The 17,475-nt window shown below is 39.1% G+C and overlaps 1 protein-coding gene and 1 non-coding gene across 3 annotated transcripts in view; one reads left to right on the forward strand and one right to left on the reverse strand.

Annotated features, from left to right (window-relative positions):
* Cul5 (cullin 5) overlaps nt 1–17,475 on the reverse strand; it is a 50,727-nt gene that overhangs the window by 15,726 nt on the left and 17,526 nt on the right. The window contains exons 4-12 of one of the 2 annotated variants that reach the window (XM_032911583.1): nt 16,843–17,019; nt 14,911–15,052; nt 13,391–13,536; nt 13,228–13,308; nt 6,452–6,545; nt 5,435–5,565; nt 5,123–5,230; nt 3,457–3,521; nt 332–464 (exon numbers count right to left, since the gene is read on the reverse strand). In XM_032911583.1, coding sequence (XP_032767474.1) covers nt 332–464; nt 3,457–3,521; nt 5,123–5,230; nt 5,435–5,565; nt 6,452–6,545; nt 13,228–13,308; nt 13,391–13,536; nt 14,911–15,052; nt 16,843–17,019 — 1,077 coding nt within the window. The remainder of the gene's footprint in view (nt 1–331; nt 465–3,456; nt 3,522–5,122; nt 5,231–5,434; nt 5,566–6,451; nt 6,546–13,227; nt 13,309–13,390; nt 13,537–14,910; nt 15,053–16,842; nt 17,020–17,475) is intronic. The other variant, XM_032911584.1, reaches the window with a different exon arrangement.
* On the forward strand, nt 10,994–11,122 carry LOC116908369. The gene has a single exon (XR_004388918.1). It is a non-coding gene; the product is annotated as a small nucleolar RNA SNORA61 (small nucleolar RNA).

A 17,475-nucleotide genomic window follows, 5' to 3' on the forward strand; every position in this document is an offset into this window, starting at 1 on the left:
TCAGAAGGACGATATTGTCCTGGAAAGATAATCATTCTCCTTACTGGCACAACTACAACTCTTACACAGTTCCTGTGCCCCATTTCAATGTTCACACGTATCTTCATACCTTGGCTAGGTACGCCTCAAAGCATACCTGCTATTTCCTCCCTGCTTAGACTTGGGAACTGAGCATGCTACAGGACTATGCCCTCCTATATGAATGTGTACAGGTCCCTGTGTAACATCGCAATGCCTCCTTTGTTGGAGGACATTGATTTGGATACAAACGTTCTCCTTACCTACTGCAAAAAATAAATCTTTACTAGAAAAGAAACAAAAATATACTCACCACTTCTTTAAGCTTTGCTTCAATCTCTTCAGAGGTTAGCTTTTTGCTTAATGGTGTTTTCCTTAATAACATGTCACAGTAATTAGCAAGCAACTCAGGGCACTTTGACTCAGGCTGAGTTTTCAACCCCACTCTAGAAAAGAGAAAGTGGCTGTCTTTACTGCAATACTACATTACCTGAACATCTACCTGGAAAATGATTTTTCTTTGTCTCCACAGTACTGGTAATGGAGAGTTGGCAACGGCACTGTGTGTGATGAGGACACAAACCAGGACTTATGCTAACGTCTGCATGGGAAGAGGCAACCCCTTTAATCCAAGTATGAACTGAGCTGGCTCAACCTGTGCTGCAGCTGTGCCACAGTCTCTTCCTGCATGCACCGCATCCCGGCTTTCTCAGCGTAAGCACAGGCCTACCTTCAACCACCTATTTCCTCCTCACAAGTGAGGGCCTAAGTCTGCATGCTACTACTACTTTACTCTTAGTTGTAAGTTAATCTTGATTGCCAACCTGATTTCACTCAGAAACACCTGTGTTAGTAGAGCATCCTGATGGGTGTCTGTGAGGGTGTTTCCAGTTAGGATTCGTCGCTTCTATCATCTGTTATGGATTCGAAGAGACTACTGGCCATGGCCTCATTCAGGAAGTAGGTCAACAGGTCAGGTGTAGGCGTGGGCATCCTTCAAGGTTGTATCATTCCTGGCCCATTCCTGGTGTCAATATTTCCTAACAGCCGTGATGTAAGCAGCTGTTACACCCTCCCTGCCATCATGAGCTGACACAACACAATAAATCCTTGCTCCTTTCAAATTATTTAATTTTTAAGATTTACCTTTTATTTTTTCTTTGTTTGCTTGCTTATTTATTTTTATTTTTAAACAGGGTTTCTCTGTATAACCTTGGCTGTTCTGGAACTCATTGTGCAGAGTAGGCTGGCTCAAAATTAAGTAATCTTCCTGCCTCTGACCCTACAGTGCTCAAATTAAAGGAGTGCTCTTTTATTATTTTGAAGATAGGATCTATAAAGTCTAGATTGGTCTCAAACTCAAGATACCTCTCCCACTGTACTCTAAGGAGTGCTAAATTAAAGAACATACCACACACCAAATTTCTATGAAATACTAATTTTCAGCTGTAAACTGTAAGAAGGGATGCCGTACCTAAGTCAGATTTATTAGTGGTCCAAATTCTTAAAGATTTATTTATTTTATGTAAGTGAATCTGTATGTACACCTGCATGGCAGAAGAGGACACAGATTCCGGGACAGATGACTGCGAGCTACCATGTGGTTGCTGGGATTTGAACTCAGGACATCTGGAAGAGCAGACAGAGATCTTAACCACTGAGCCATCTCTCCAGCCCCCTAGTAGTCAAATTCTAGTTTACATTATAAATTTTACTTAGTATGAACCAGTTCACTTTATGAAGAGACTTGTTTTCCTTTTAACTTATGGTTTAAATTTAGTATATAAAAGTAATGAGTTCGTTCATCTTAATTGATCCTCTTTGTGTGTGTGGTAGGTAAGTGGTAGTCAAAGAACACTTTACAGGAGACGGCTCTCACCTACCATGTGGGTCTCCAGGACTGAACTCCGACTGTCGGCTCTCCGTCAGCTGAACTGGTCTGTGGACTCACTCACTAGTGGACTTTATGTTGTTCCCTCCCTTCTCCAGCCAGCCTCTCTCCTGCCCTCATGGTGTGTGCATCCCTTACCAAGTCACCTGCCTGCTTCCTCGTGAGCTGGAGACCACACTAGGGTATCACACTTGCTAGACAAAACATGCCACCAAAGAGACCATGTGTTAAAAATGGTAACTCAAAGTTTACATTAAAACTGATTTCCTTTTTATATCTATCATGATGGAAAAGTCATTTTCTATGCTTTCAGATAGTAAACTTTTAGTGACTATAAAAGAAAACCAGGCAGAGATTCTAAAGACTCAGAACAAAAGTTATTTCCTAATCTTTTTATTTTTAAGATTTATTTATTTTTTAAGGTGAGTGCACTGTTGCTGTCTTCAGACACACCAGAAGAGGGCATCAGATCTCATTACAGATGGTTGTGAGCCACCATGTGGTTGCTGAGAATTGAACTCAGGACCTCTGGAAGAGCAGTCAGTGCTCTTAACTGCTGAGCCAACCCTCCAGCCCCCAAAAAGTATATTCTAACTTCCAAAACAGTATCTTGGTACAAGAAGATTAAAAACAAAAAATCTAAGTTGAAAAATTTTAATAGCAACAGGTAGTAAAAATTTTAAAGTAATAACAAAAGGCAAACAGAGTAAGGTATGTAACACAGATTTTTGAGCCGGAAACAGGAGGTTTTATAGACAAAAGGTTCTCAGAAGTCAGAGATGAAGCCAGTTGTGGTGACACATGACTTTAATCTAAACACAGGTAGAGGAATAAGGTTTTATGTAGCCAAGCCGGCCTGATCTACGTAAGTTATAGGCTAGCCAGGGTTATATAGTGAGACAAATAAAAAAAGGATATGAAACTTAGAGGTGCCTTAGTGGTTACGAGCACTGGCTGCTCTTCCAAAGGACCCAGATTTGGTTGTTAGCACCCACACGGAGGCTTACAAATAGCTTTAACTCTAGTTCTGTGAGCCCTGAGGCCGTCTTCTGACTTACATGGATACCAGGCACACATTCTCTCTCTGTGTGTCTGTCTCTGCCTGTGTGTCTGTCTGTGTGTCTGTCTCTGTCTCTGTCTCTGTCTCTGTCTCTGTCTCTGTCTCTCTCTCTCTCTTCCCCCCCCCCAAAGGATGTAGCTCAGTTAGTCAATAGAATATTTACTTAGGATACAGAAAGCCTTGGATTCAAGTCCCAGCACTGAGTAAGCCAGGCCCCACAATGCAGTGACTCTTAAATACCAGCACTCAAAAGTAGAGACAGGAAAATTAGGACTCTTTGAAGATCCTCTTTGGCTACATAGGGGGTTTCAAACCATCCAACGCTAGACGTCTCAAAAACTAAATAAAACAATAACAATTAAACTTAAAAGCCGGACCAACTAAAACCCAACAGGGAAACAGCGCTCCATGCTCATCCAGTAGCCCTGTAATGTGTAATAGTTCCCCAAACTTGAATATTTTTAAAAATAAAAATTTAAAGGCTTACCCTTTTTGCTTCAAAGGCAATTCAAGTTTAAATATGGTAGCATCATTAACAACTGCTTTATATGCCTATAAAAAAAACCAATTAGAAATGGAATAAGATTTAATATTTAAAATATAGAAACTACATGTTCAATGATCTGAATCAGGTATTTTTCTCAGATTATTTATTTTTTGTTGTGCTGGCACTACATGAAGACTGTAAAAGTACACACACTACTACTGAGTTTTAGCTCCACCTGAATTTTAATTTTAACGGTATAACTCGCCTCAGTACATTGTTTCTTTTTTTTTCTGCCTCAGTAAGTTTTTTTAAGATTTATTTATTAGATATGAATATACTGTAGCTGTCTTCAGACATGCCAAAAGAGGGCATCAGATCTCATTACAGACGGCTGTGAGCCACCATGTGGTTGCTGGGATTTGAACTCAGGACCTCTGGAAGAGCAGTCAGTGCTCTTAACCACTGAGCCATCTCTCCAGCCCGTGCCTCAGTAATTTTTTAAAATAAAACTTTATTGTTATTGGGGTAGGGGTAGGCACAAGATGTGCCATGTGCATGTGTGCTGTGGTGTGGAGCTCTCCTCTTTTAAGTGTTCTAGAGAAAAGACATCATGACAAGAGACTCATCCTCTAAGCTACCTCCCTGATTCCCCTCCCAGAAGACTGTTTCAAACATTCCAGCACATTCCTGTCACAGTGTAACTACCATTATTCTATCTTGCAGTATTCTCGCTGAGAATACTCAACTTGAGTAACCTTCAGTTGCCCTTGCTCAGCTTCCTAAACATTTTGATCCACCTCCTATCTCCTAAAACTGCTAGCATTTTCTTTCCAGTGTCCATCTTCAACAAATGTTCTCCCATTTCACGGAAAACACTGTGACAGTCAAAGAAGATGCGATGCTAATGTTCCTATGGGACACAAAGACAACTAACTTTAAAGGAACTCTCACAGGGGCTCCACCAGAGGACAGAGGTGATAAACAGGTAAAGGCAGTGGCTGCTAAGCCTGATGCTGTCATTACTCAAATACAGTTCAGCATTCACACCTTACCTACCCCACCACCAAAACAAATAAACGACATATATTTAAAAAAAAGGATCAGCCAGAGGGTGGTGGGCCCATTCTTTTTAATCCCAACACTCAGAGGCAGAGGCAGGTGGGTTCCTGAGTTCCAGTCCAGCCTGTAACAGTCAGCTATGGCTACACTTAGAACAGTCAGCCATGGTTACCCAAAAAAACCCTGTCAAACCAGACTATAAAAAAAAGAGAGGAAGGGAGGGAAGGAGAGAGGGGAGGGAGAGGGAGAGGAGAGAGGGGAGGGGGAGGAAGAAGGAGGGAACAAGGGATTGGCTCTGCTCAGGATGAGCTGTGGAGAGCAGCAGTGTAGCAAGGCGAGTCTAAAAGGGAGAATGAGTAAAACTCCAACCAGCAGGAATAATATCCTTGGAAAAACTAAGAAGGGAAACGCTTCCTGGTTGAATCCTAGTTCACAATGATACAAAAAGAAAGACTAAACCAAATTAATAAATATAGCTGCTGTACTCTACAGAAAACCCGAGTTCCCACAGTCTAGTTCTCAACTTAGCAGTATGATGCCACCAATCATTAAGTCCACTGTAACAGTATCAGCTTTTATACAAAATGTCCACAAAGAGAAATGTCACCTTATCTCTTGCAGTAAGGAAACGAGGATCATCCTGAAAAGCTTCTTTGACCAGTTTACTGAATCTATTGAACAGTGTAAGTAATTGTTCCACATACTTCTCAGAGTCCTGGAAACAAAATGTTTTTCATATTAGCTTTTATTTAAAAAGGAAATACTATTCTAATAAAAGACTAAGGTTTAAACTTGGAGAAAATTCTGTTCTTAAAGTAAGTGTGCATGTTGTCACCGATTGCTACCGTGCTGCTTCAGTCACTAGTGTAGATGTGACTTTGGATGTGTATGTGGCCACACTGCCACTGCAGGGACTTACAGTAGTGATGGTTTCAGCAGCTGCCACCATGTCTGCTAGACCAGCACTTATGATGTGCTCCTCCAGATCCTTCAACATGGGCTCGATCCCATTAGGAACTTTGTCCATCAATGAAAACATCAAATGTAACTCTGAAAGGACACGACACACTCACGTAACTACTTTATCCATAAGAATACATTTCTTTCTTGATTAATGTCTGTGGCCTCTGTATTTTATGAGAGGGTCTCACTATGTAGCCCTAGCTGGCCTCAAACTCACAAGGTGTGGGGTACTAATGGCAGCTATGTTTTCAGTCATAAGATGCTGAAAAAACTTGGGAGTTTGAAATATGTTATTAGTATCCTGTAGCTATAATTAGTCTACAGTTTAAAAGAGAAGTTTTGTTGCTTTTGGTTTTTTGTTTGTTTGTTTGTTTGTTTTCCAGATAGGGTTCCTCCATGCAGCCCTGGTTGTCCAAGAACTCACTCTATAGTCCAAGCTGGCCTCAAACTCGAATCCGCCTGTATCTGCCTCTTGAGTGTTCCAATTAAAGATGCGTGGCAGCACTGCTGGGCAGGATACACATTACTGACATGTCATGGCTAAAGTTTTACACTAAGAATTATTTTCATAGTACTGGTGTGTGTGAGCACACGAGTGCAAACCCTAAACATGTCGAAGTCAGACGACAATCTGGGAGTCTTCCTTGCACTACCTGTGCTTTGGAGGTGGGCTCGGGTCATCAGGCTTACTGAACCATCTTTATGCTGTTTTCCAAAACGATGCTCCAAATGTCTACACAACTCAGATGCTCAGTTCTAGTCTACACTGTAGGTCTGCAACTTTTTCTAGCCTTTAAAAGCACAGTTCAACTTCCAAGGAAAAAAAGACAAAAGCCTTCCCAAACAATGTGTTGTTATCTATATACAGAAGGAAATGCACCTCCATCGACAAGAATGACCCAAGAGCAATCAATTAGGTGATGTGCTTAAGATACTCTCTTAAAAAGTTCTGTCTTTGTGAGATTTTACCTACTTTCAGTTTCATTTCGCTTGATCATGCCTTGACATTCTGCTAAAATAGTCTCTTTAAATGAGGTCACCAGTGCGTTCACACAGCATTCCATGAGCTGAAACACAGCAAAAACAGTAGCAGCTGCTATAAGCCTTACAGCACACTAATGAGTCAAATCAAACTGCTGAACAGAAGAAAGTACATTGAAAGTAGACTTTATCTGCCTTTATGCAGGATTGCTGTTAATGTATGGATCAATACACCATACTACTTTACCAAATTAAAGGAAAAAAAAAACACAGAACTTAGGTTACAAGCAAAACAAAATTTGGCTAACTTCTCTTACCTGGTGAAATCTGTATTATAATTTTAATTCTACACATAATCCAAAAATATATGAACATTCAAAAATAATACACACATGGTTAACAGCCTCTTACCCAATATGGTAGAAGTTCTGCCCCTATCACCTGCTGAGTGATGTCACTCTACCTCAGACCCAAGTACACTCAGTCAACATCCTCCCTTTAACACTAATTAATTTTATGCTATTGGTATTAGTGTTTTGCCATCAGAGGCATGAGTCCCTGGAACTGAAGTCAGAGCTGGCTGTGAACTGCCTGTGAAGTCGCTCTGCAAGAACCAACAGTGCTCTTCTTAACAGCTGAGCCTTCGCGCTAGACCCACACCCAACATTTACCTACCACAGTGGACCAATGAAAACCAGGTTAGTTTAACCATATGAAGAAATAAACATTCTGGATTGAACAAATAAGCTTAAGTTCCAGTCATTTGAATGTCTTCTGCTTCAGTAAATTTTGCACATAAACATGTTGTTATTGGCAATCCAGAATTTTTAAATTCCAAAAAATCTAGCCTGTCATGTTTCACAATGTTTTAAAGACAGGTTTTAAATGCAATACTATTTTTTAAATGTTACAGAGCAGTAATTCCACATACAGTAGCAAACCCCTTAAATCCTAGCACTTGGGAATCTTAGGCAGATGAATTTCTATGAATTCAAGACAGCCAGTTCTACACAGTTTAAGACCCCCATCTCCAAAACCAAGAAAGTCATAAAACAGTACAAAAAGTGAAACAAAATCAAAATATATCACACTTTGAAACAATGATCATTATTTCATAAAACTTTTGTTGCAGATATGTACAAATAAATTACAGACATACATATAAATATATATATGCTCCTTTATGTATGAAGCTACCTAAACATAAGTGTACTCCTTACTGTGGTTCACAAGAGCTAAATGGGAGGTCAAACTGAAAGAACAAGACAATCACACAGAACTTCCTAACTGCCTCAACGAAAGGAATTGTGTAGACGAGGCAGTTTCCAGTTTGAAACATTCAAATATTTCTATAAGTATCTTGTTTTATTTCTTTATGTGTATGGGTGTTTTGCCTATATGTATATCAGAGCACTACTCCCATTCCTGGTGCACAAGGAGGCTAGAAAAGAACATCAGAATCCCTGGAATTGAAGTTATAAATGGTAGCAATCTGCCTTGTGAGTTCAGGAAGCTAGCCTAGGTCCTCTGGAAGAGCAACCAGTATTTTTAACTGCTGACCCATCTCTCCAATCCTCACAAGTAGTCAGCAGCCTTATAAAGCATCTTCTTAATATATGGAGACATGGGCCAAGTAGGGATGGTGGTATGTGTCTATGAGCCCAGAACATGGGAGACGGAAGGGGGCCAATCAAGACTCATGGCCATCCTTAACTACACAGGAAGTTAAGAGACAGCACGTGCTCAGTGAGACCATGTCTCAGGAAGTGAGAGAGGACAAACTACAACACTAAACAGCTAATTCACAAGCATTGGTGCTACAGTGGAAAAATAGGACTGATTTTTTAACATTCAATTTCTCTTGTTATACTAAGAGAACATGCTTATTCTTGGAGTACAAGTTCAATAAAGAAACACCAGTCCTTTTTTTTTCTTTCTTTCTTTCTTTTTTTTTTTAATGAAACAGGTTTTCCCTGTATAGCCTTGGAACTCCCTCTGCAAACCAGGCTGCCCTACAACTCAAGAGACTCACCTACCTCTGTCTCCTGAGTGCTGAGATTAAACGCATGCACCACAACATCTATCTTTGATGAGCTTGTAACCCTTCTGTGAACCTAATTATATACCCACAGTTATGTGTATCACTCAAAAAATAGAAGAATACATGAAAGAAGTTCAGTTGATAAATAAGCACACCAGTGAAATATCTCCATCCTTGCTACACTCAGTAAACTTCACAAGGGCAGGACTGGGCTTTATCCACAGCTACAGTCTCAGTCTCTCACACAGCTGCTGGTGGGTAAAGGACAAAACAGATTCCAACTTCTGTCCCACTCTGTACGACTACTTTTAATAATACTGAGTCTGACATATAAGCAAAGGCCAGACTAGAATCGGAAGGGCCTTGAATTAGAAATAGGAATCAATGATTTTTTGGGTTTTGGACCCAGGGCTGCGTAGCCCTGGCAGTCCTGGAACTTACTATATAGACCAGGCTGACCTGATCACAGACATCTATCTGCCTTTGCATGGCAAATACTCTTCAGATTAATTAAAGATAAAGATAAAGATGGTTTAGATAAAGAAGGATTCAGAGTGATATATTTGAAAAATTGGTATGAACTTACAAAAGAAAGCAACAATAAATATACCTAGCTTCATCCATAATTTAATTTTTAAAAAAGATTTATTTTATGAGTAAGAATTTATATATGTGTACTGAATGCATGTCTGGTGTTTGTGAAAAGATAGCATCAAACTCCATACTGAAGATACAGAACTGTGAGCTGCAATGTGGGTGCTGACAGCAAAATCTGTGTCATCTGCTAAAGCAATGAGCGCTGTTACTCACTGAGTCATCTCTCTGTACCACAGTGAGTTTTAGTTTTAACCTGCACTTTATTTTATGTGTACAGGTGTTGTGACTGCAGGCTTTCGGTAGGTTGGTAGGAGGGCCAAAAGAGGATGCTGGTATTGGGATTCCCTACTGACAGCTGTGAGACACCATGTGGGTGGTGAGACTCAAACCCAGGAACTAGTGCTCTGGACTGTTGAACATCCCTCCAGCACCAACTCAATGTTTAAATGTACATAAAGTCTTTTAAAATGTATCACACTGGGAAACTGAAGATTATAAACCAATAAAATATATGTCTGTACAGATAGATTAGAATAAGAACTATAACAATTCAAAAGTCAGTTTGGAATTAAATAGTAGTTTGTATATAAGTAATACTCTTTCTTCAGCAGTCTCTTTTCCAGGAGATTCTATCCCAAAACAGTGTGAAGTGAGGAAAGATGTATCTGTAGTTGTGTTTACAAAACTAGGCATTAAGGGTGTCCCAGCAAACTCTTCCTAAAAGAAACTTTAACAATGAAAAAAATGGCTCCCAATAGAAAATATTACAGTGTATTTGTACTGTAATTCTACAACAGTATTGAGTCAGTATGCATGTGCAATATCATAAACTTCTTTTAAACATGCCAGAGTACAGGAAGAAAGAGATTAGGGAGGGAAGGAAAGAGGAAGAGAAATGAAGCAAATGAGTAAGATAAAATGAAACAACTGGGGGGCTGGAGAGACGGCTCGGTGGTCTATAGCACTGCATGCTCTTCAGAGGTCCTGAGTTCAATTCCCAGCAACGATATGGTTGGTGGTTCACAACCATCTATAATGGGATCCGATGCCCCCTGCAGGTGTATCTTAAGACAGCAACAGTGTACTCATATAAATAAAAATAAGAAAAAAAAAATGGAATGAAATGCCGCATTTAAAAAAAAATGAAACTGGCATTTGCTATGCTACCATTTCTCAGTAAATCTGATGAGAAGGACCTGGCTCACTGGCAGAGTGCTTATCTAGCATGTACAAGGGGTATGGTTTGATAGTCAGCAGTATTAGAAAAAAGAAACAAAATAAAATGTATGTGTGGGGCTTCGGAAATGCTATGAGGCCTAGTAACTGTAAGGTAGAGAAGCAAGCCCTGCAAGCTGTCCTTCTGAGCTCCAGATCATGCCGTGGCACACGTGCTCCTATACACGCACACACTTAAAATAAACATAATGACAGGAATTAAACTCAAAGTTCTCTTACCTCTAAGATTATGGTACAGACCCTATCTATTCAGAAATCATTTAGAAAAACATTTTCACCAGGCAAAAAGAAGAAACTCTAATTTCCTTTCTTGCTTCAAATGAGTCTCATCCTATACCAAAAAAGTCCATTTCTTGAAAAGAAACCATGTAAACATTTTTTTTTAATATTCCTTCTATACTATTTATCAAAATACTGTACTTCCTATGTGAAAACATCTTGAATGGATGGATGTTCAACCACCTCTCTCACCTCGGATTCCCCTTCTGTCTCCATTTGCAAGCTTCCATGAAGTAAAAAACCCTTATTATCAAATGCCACCAGCTCCTCCTGATTTGTTTCCCAGAGATCAGTAATCTATCCCCAGGGCTCTGCAAGGTGGAACACCAGGACTATTCAAGGCTGCCATGAGCAAGCTAGCACTTAAAAAGGAAGGAACACACCCACCGATTCCCTTTCCCATGGGATCTCCACGCTGGTCTTGGTCGTTGTAAAAAAGGAAGAGTACACTGAAGCTGGCCTTGCAGCAATGCGGTCTGGTGTAGAGCATCAGACCAGATTCAAAAACTCCTGGGCACTTTGTAAAATAGAGAATTAAAAATGCCCTTGGGCAGTTGTATTGCCAAAAGAGAGAGAGAGAGAGAGAGGAGAGAGAGAGAGAGAGAGAGGGAGAGAGACAGAGAGAGAGAGAGAGAGAGAGAGAGAGAGAGAGAGAGAGAGAGAGAGAACACATTCACAGTTCATGAAGATGAAAGATGAGAGAAGGCTACGTGATAGGGCACCTTTTCTTTCAGTGGGATTCAATTAATTACACAATTAATTCTACTCCACTGAAATTCAATGAAGGCAACAAAACAGATTTGGTTATTATTAGTTATATAAATTTGTAAATATTTACTTTGTCTCAGCTGTAAAATAAGAGTTAAGCTAAAAGTTACCTATATTATATTTAAATTTTTGGAATTATATTTTTACTTGGGGAGGGGACAGCACGTGTGGAGGTCAGAGGACAGCTTGCAGGTACTGAGGACTGAACGTAAGTGGGTAGTACTGTGGGGGGTGTGCACTGCTCTACTTCTGAGCTATCTTCTGGCCCAGGATTCTATTTTAACACTATTATCAAAGTCCTCCACCAAACAAGGACATCTGCAATGTATTCAGAAGTTAACTCATTTTCTATACGACAAGCTATTCTCAAAGTTGATTTCTCTTGGCTTCTTTGGCTTGGTTAAGATCTTTTCCTTCACTGTACTAGTGGCATCTGCTTCATTTCTAAACAATCCCTCCTCCTCCTCTTTTTGCCTCCTCCTTCTCATCATCCTGGTGTCCTCCTCATTTTGTTTTGTGTGGCTATTTTGGGTGACAGAAATCAAATCCAAGGCCCTTAACATACTGAAATACTGAAGGCTAAGGTATATTTAACAATTTATAAATTACAACATATTTGCCTGTTCAATTTGTTTTGGTGTGTGTGTGTGTGTGTGTGTGTGTGTGTGTGTGTGTGTGTGTGTGTGTGTGTGTGTGTGTACATCATAATAAATGTGTGGAAATCAGAGGACAGCTTTCAGAAGTCAGTTCTCAAGCTGCTTAGCAATTCTCTTGCCTGTCTGCCATCTTGCCTGAGGAGTGGTGGGATCACAAATGTGTACCACTGCATCTGGCATTTGACATGGGTTTAGGAAATTGAACCCAGATCACGGGGCTTTCACTTTTAACTCATAAGTCACTTCCGTGGAGCTTTTGTTATTTTTAAAATGTTTTATACTTAGTTGCTCTGTAGCAGCACAATTCAGTTGCATAGCAAGCACAGTACCCAAGGAGTAACTTCCCCTGGCCAGAGAGTAATTCTGATCATGGCGTTCCTGCTTAAAAAACATCCTATGACCCTGTCTTCCGAGTATGTCCAAGCCTAGCTACAAATTTCTGTAAAATTTTCTATAAACAACCGCTAAATTAGTTCTCAACTTCTCACCTTTTCTTTGCCAGTATCAAAATTACTTTATGAGTAAAATCCACACATACTATGAGTGATGAGCAAACAGCCTTCTGCAGGAGAAGACGTGCTGTAAGACTGTACTCAGTGTCTATTCCAGCAATAATAAAGTCAGCCTCAATACCAATCAACATAGAAGAACTCAAAAGAAGGTCATGAGTAAAAGCCCACCGATCCGCTTTTTAGCTATGTATAGAACATGTGATTTTGATATAAATAATAGGTATTTAAGGAGGAGGACTAATGCTGAAATATTGTATATACATAGAATGCGGTAAAGGCCAGAATGCAGAATAAGATATCTTTGCAGATGTACTTTTCTCAACTGGGAAGAGTATTATAACCAGTTACCGATACTAGTTAAAGACATACAATGAGCAGTGTGGGAGGCTGGAGAGATGGCTCAGCAGTTATGAGCCCTGTCTGCTCTTTCAGAGAATTCAGGTTCAATTCCCAACATCTACTTGTTGACTTACAACGTTCCAGATATCTGAGACCATCTGGCCTTCAAAGATACCAGACACAGACAGTGCATACACACATACATGTAGGCAAACCACTCAATAAGTGAAATAAAATTAAGACTAAGAGCAATAACAAAAGTGATGTCACTGGTTTATCTGCTGTCCCTGTGCTGCTTGACTTTAGACAGTTCCAGGAAGTACACAATCACATTACTTACTGCTTCAACAGAGTTACATTCTCGTCTTGTTTCTAAGTATCGGAGTGCTCTTTTTTCTTCTTCTTTTAATTTAGCATCTGCCTGTCCAGAAGCAAAATAGCAATCATTTTAAGACTATCAGCAAACTAGTCAAAATTACAAAATGTACTGAATTCTAACTTACATATTTCATGTAATTCTGTACACCATTTTGCTGTAAATATGAGGGTGCCTGAGTTCTATAAAATCTCTCTGTTGAGTCCAAATATGCCTTCTCAAAATTATCCCTATAGATCTGAAGCTTGTCCTCAGGATTAGAACAAAGATTAACTGAAAGATAGAAAATAAAGTTACTTTTATCATTTTTGAGTATTTCAAGAATGACATGAATAGCATACTGAGGTGTGGTGATATGAGTCAAAAGTTCCAAAGATCATAGCACAAAGCAGTAAGCTAACAAATTATAGTCATGTGGAATATTTTATTTTTTAAAAGAAAAGAGACTGCCTTCTGAACTGATGGTTGTAACTGAATCTGCAGGAATAAACAAGAATTTGCATAGTCAGGATAAGAAAATCAATACCCAGAAACACGAAAGCTCAAGTGTACTGACTAAGCTGCCTAGGAGAATGGAAGTGAAGAATAGCTGTGGAGACTCAACTCTGAATTTAGCATGAGATACCCCTGAGCAGAAGTCTGGTGTTGATGGTTCACAGGCAAAGATACTCGCTGTCAAGCCTGAGAGGTTGAATTTAATCCCTGAGTTACACATGGCAGAAAGAACTGAAGTCTGCAGTTGTTCTCTGACCTCCACACGCATACAGCATGGCATACACGTGTCCACACACAAATAGATAAAAACAAAATAAAGTGGAAAAAAGGGGGTTAAGGATATAGTTTATTAGCAGAGCTTAGACATAGCACATATCAGGCTCTAGGTTTAATTTCCAGTACTGGAAAAAAAAAATTAACTGTAAGAGGATCATTTCAAAAGTCTGGGTATAGAATTTAAAGAGGTCTAGACCAACAGCAAATGAAATAAAAAGAACACTTTCAATGATAATAGTAAAGAAAGTCTAAAGACTTTAATTAAAACAACCAAAATAGAATAAAAAACAATTAAAAAATAACTAAAAGTTCGCTTACTCCAACAAATAGATCTACTGAAGTTTACTTTGTGTTAGGCATACTAATTCAGTGAAATGAAGCATCAGTAAGACCTTAAGTAAACTATTACACTGGAGGCATTAAATGTGAGGACTTAACCTAGTCTGAGAAGTAGGAAGGGTGAAATGAGGCACGCGGATGAGCTTGAAGGTTAGGAAGCATTCTCTAAGTCAGAGGAGACAAGGTATTTGAGTAAATAGGACAAAGCATTATTAGAAGCTGAGAAGGCAGAGAATCTGCACAGAAACCTAACTTCTGAAAACATCTATATAAAACGTTTCCTTTTAGGAGTTGTAGGTTGCAATGTATAGTTCTCTGGTTTAGGATACCAGAGAGTAGTTAACCAAGAAGTTAATAAAGAGAAAATATGAAAAATACATTTGAATTTAGCAGGTTTCTCTGACACAGAGTCAATATCATTTGTATAATGTTGAAACTAAAAAGTGTATGGCACAGGAAGAAGGTGGGAGTCTGACCAAATCATAATATCCTAAGATTTGCAGGATGGAAATGCGATTATAAGAGTTGAGAACATACCATAGGACTCTCGCACTCCTATGACCAGCTGGGAATCAAAAGCTTCCCCTAATCTCTCAGCATGCACCAGCTTCATTGCACTATCCTGGAGTCTGTTCTTTATATTTGAAAAAATCGACTCATTCCACGTATCAAGCATGAGCTAGGAAGTAAGAAAATACAGCATCATTTGCAGTGATTAACATCTCAAGTACCATACACACAAGTTCAGGACAAATGGAGAAAAGGAAATCCTATTACTGTATCTGCAGTATCGGGTCCTTTAGGAAGTCACATTTTATTAGCCAATAGTAAAGAACTAGGGCCAACATGAAGACACACCTTTAATCTGAGCACTCAGAGGCAGGAGGATCTCTTCGAGTTTGAGGCCAGCTTGGTCTATATAGTGAGCTTCAGGATAGCAGGAATATACAGAGACTTTATCTCAAAAAACCCCAAAAAACAAAAAAACTTTTTCTTCATAATACAATTTGGTTTCTAGCTCTATTTATTTCCTTTCCCATATGCAAAATACTAAGAGGCAAATTTCTAGTGGTTCTAAGACGCTCACATGCATGTCTGTGCTAGTTGTAATAAAAATGTATACATCTTCCACCACATGGTTATCAAAGTTATAGAAATAAAGAAAACACACTGGCAAGTAAGACCAATGCTCCAAGTCGCTCTGTTGGTAACAGGGAGAGCGGTGACAACGGTTAATTCTGTGACTCTCACAACATACCCTGGACTGCACCATGTGTTTCCACAGATAATTAATGCAACGCCAACAGTCCTGAAGTAGGAATACGACTTCTCTTTCTATGGTGAGAGTTGGGGCCTAGCAGGCAACACTAACATGTCCACATCTGAACCCAACAAATATCATCCCAGAAACAATGCTCACATAAACCAGTAAGCCTCACAGTAAATTTTAAAAAAATGGAAAAAAAAAAAAGAAAGGAATAACAAAAAAACCAAGAGGGTAAGATTATGGGCTTGCATCTTCAAAGGCTTTTTCCCTTTAAAAAGAAATGTTTCAATTTGTAGCAAATTCTAGCACTGAAATACCATGTATATCTAATGTTATAGTATCTTGCATAAAGCAAATTTCAAGAGTAGGATGGGATGGTAACACCCAGACCACACAATTCTGGTATTGATCTGTTAACCTAACCATCACAGCAGGGTTTTTGTAATTCAAATAGCAGTTTTTATTTTTCACCTTTTGTTGAGGCTGAGCTCAGTGGTAGAGCTTATGCAGCATGTATACGCTCACAGGCTTCCATTCATTTCTCACTAGTAGGTAGGTAATTGGTAAATAGGTATAGATATTTAAAAAAAATAATTTATAGTTGAAAGAAACCTTGTGACAAACATGACTAGACTAACTATAAAGATGACAGCTGCTTAGCACAATTAAAGTTAGAAGAAATGAGTATTCAAAGAGAAAATGAGTAATTAATTCACAAGAAGATAAAAGTATAAAGAAATAGCACAAAAGATACTGAAGATAAAACTAGAAAAGGCCAAAAAGGAAAATTGAGGAGGTTATGTTTGAAAACACTTATAGTTTAAGAGAACATACAAAGATAAAGAATGCTGAAGCTAAAATGTATGAGTGCAAGAAAAAGTTTCATAAAAAACAAACCTAACAGCTATAAAGAGACTGCATGCAGGCTGGAGAGATGGCTTAGCAGTTTAAGAGCACTGACTGCTCTTCCAGAGGTCCTGAGTTCAAATCCCAACAACCACAGGTGGCTCACAACCATCTGTAATGGGATCTGATGCCCTCTTCTGGTGTGTCTGCAGAGACAGTGTATATAGAATAAATAAATCTTTAAAAAAAAAGGTCTGCCTGTGATTAGCAAGACCTACATAAATCATAATGAACACCTTCCTAAAGACATTTAGGGCATTAAGAGACATCAGGAAACAACGGGGTAAGACACATACCTTTCGAACAATACTGTCTTCCATATTTGATTTTTTATTGCTGCTTTGTTTACCCAATAAAGTCACCTCTAGTTGACAAAAAGGTTTTGGTAAAATATCGCACTGGGTGAAGAATTTTCGCCATTCAACAATATATGCCTTTAGCAAAGCTGTGTCATCTTGATGGCTCAGTACGCGCTGAAAAACAAAACTGTATCAGCTTGGAATGACCCTAAATGCTTTGATGAATAAGGACAGTATGCAGTCAAGTGACAATTTTAAAACATGATTTACTGTACAAATACTATATTTAAGAGAAACCAAGCACATGTCCTAATAAAATATTCTGTACATAAATGTTCACAGCCACATTGTCCAAAACAATCAAAAGTAGGAAATGTAAACCAGGCATGAAAACATTTACTATCCCAAGTAAAGACTGCTCATAAAAGATCAATCAGTTTATGAAACCCAAGAGCAGACAAACTCAGAGGTAGAAAATTCATGTGTAATGGTGAGCAGGGTTTGAGAAGTAACAGGGAGTGTTTGCCTGTTAACAGTACAATGTTTCTTCAGAGGGTGGTGAAAATACTCTACAGTTAGTGGTTGAGGCTACTAACCCTCTCCAGCATATACTTGAGGGAAGTGTTTTGT

This window comes from Rattus rattus, chromosome 8, assembly GCF_011064425.1.
Source record: "Rattus rattus isolate New Zealand chromosome 8, Rrattus_CSIRO_v1, whole genome shotgun sequence".
NCBI lineage: Eukaryota > Metazoa > Chordata > Mammalia > Rodentia > Muridae > Rattus > Rattus rattus.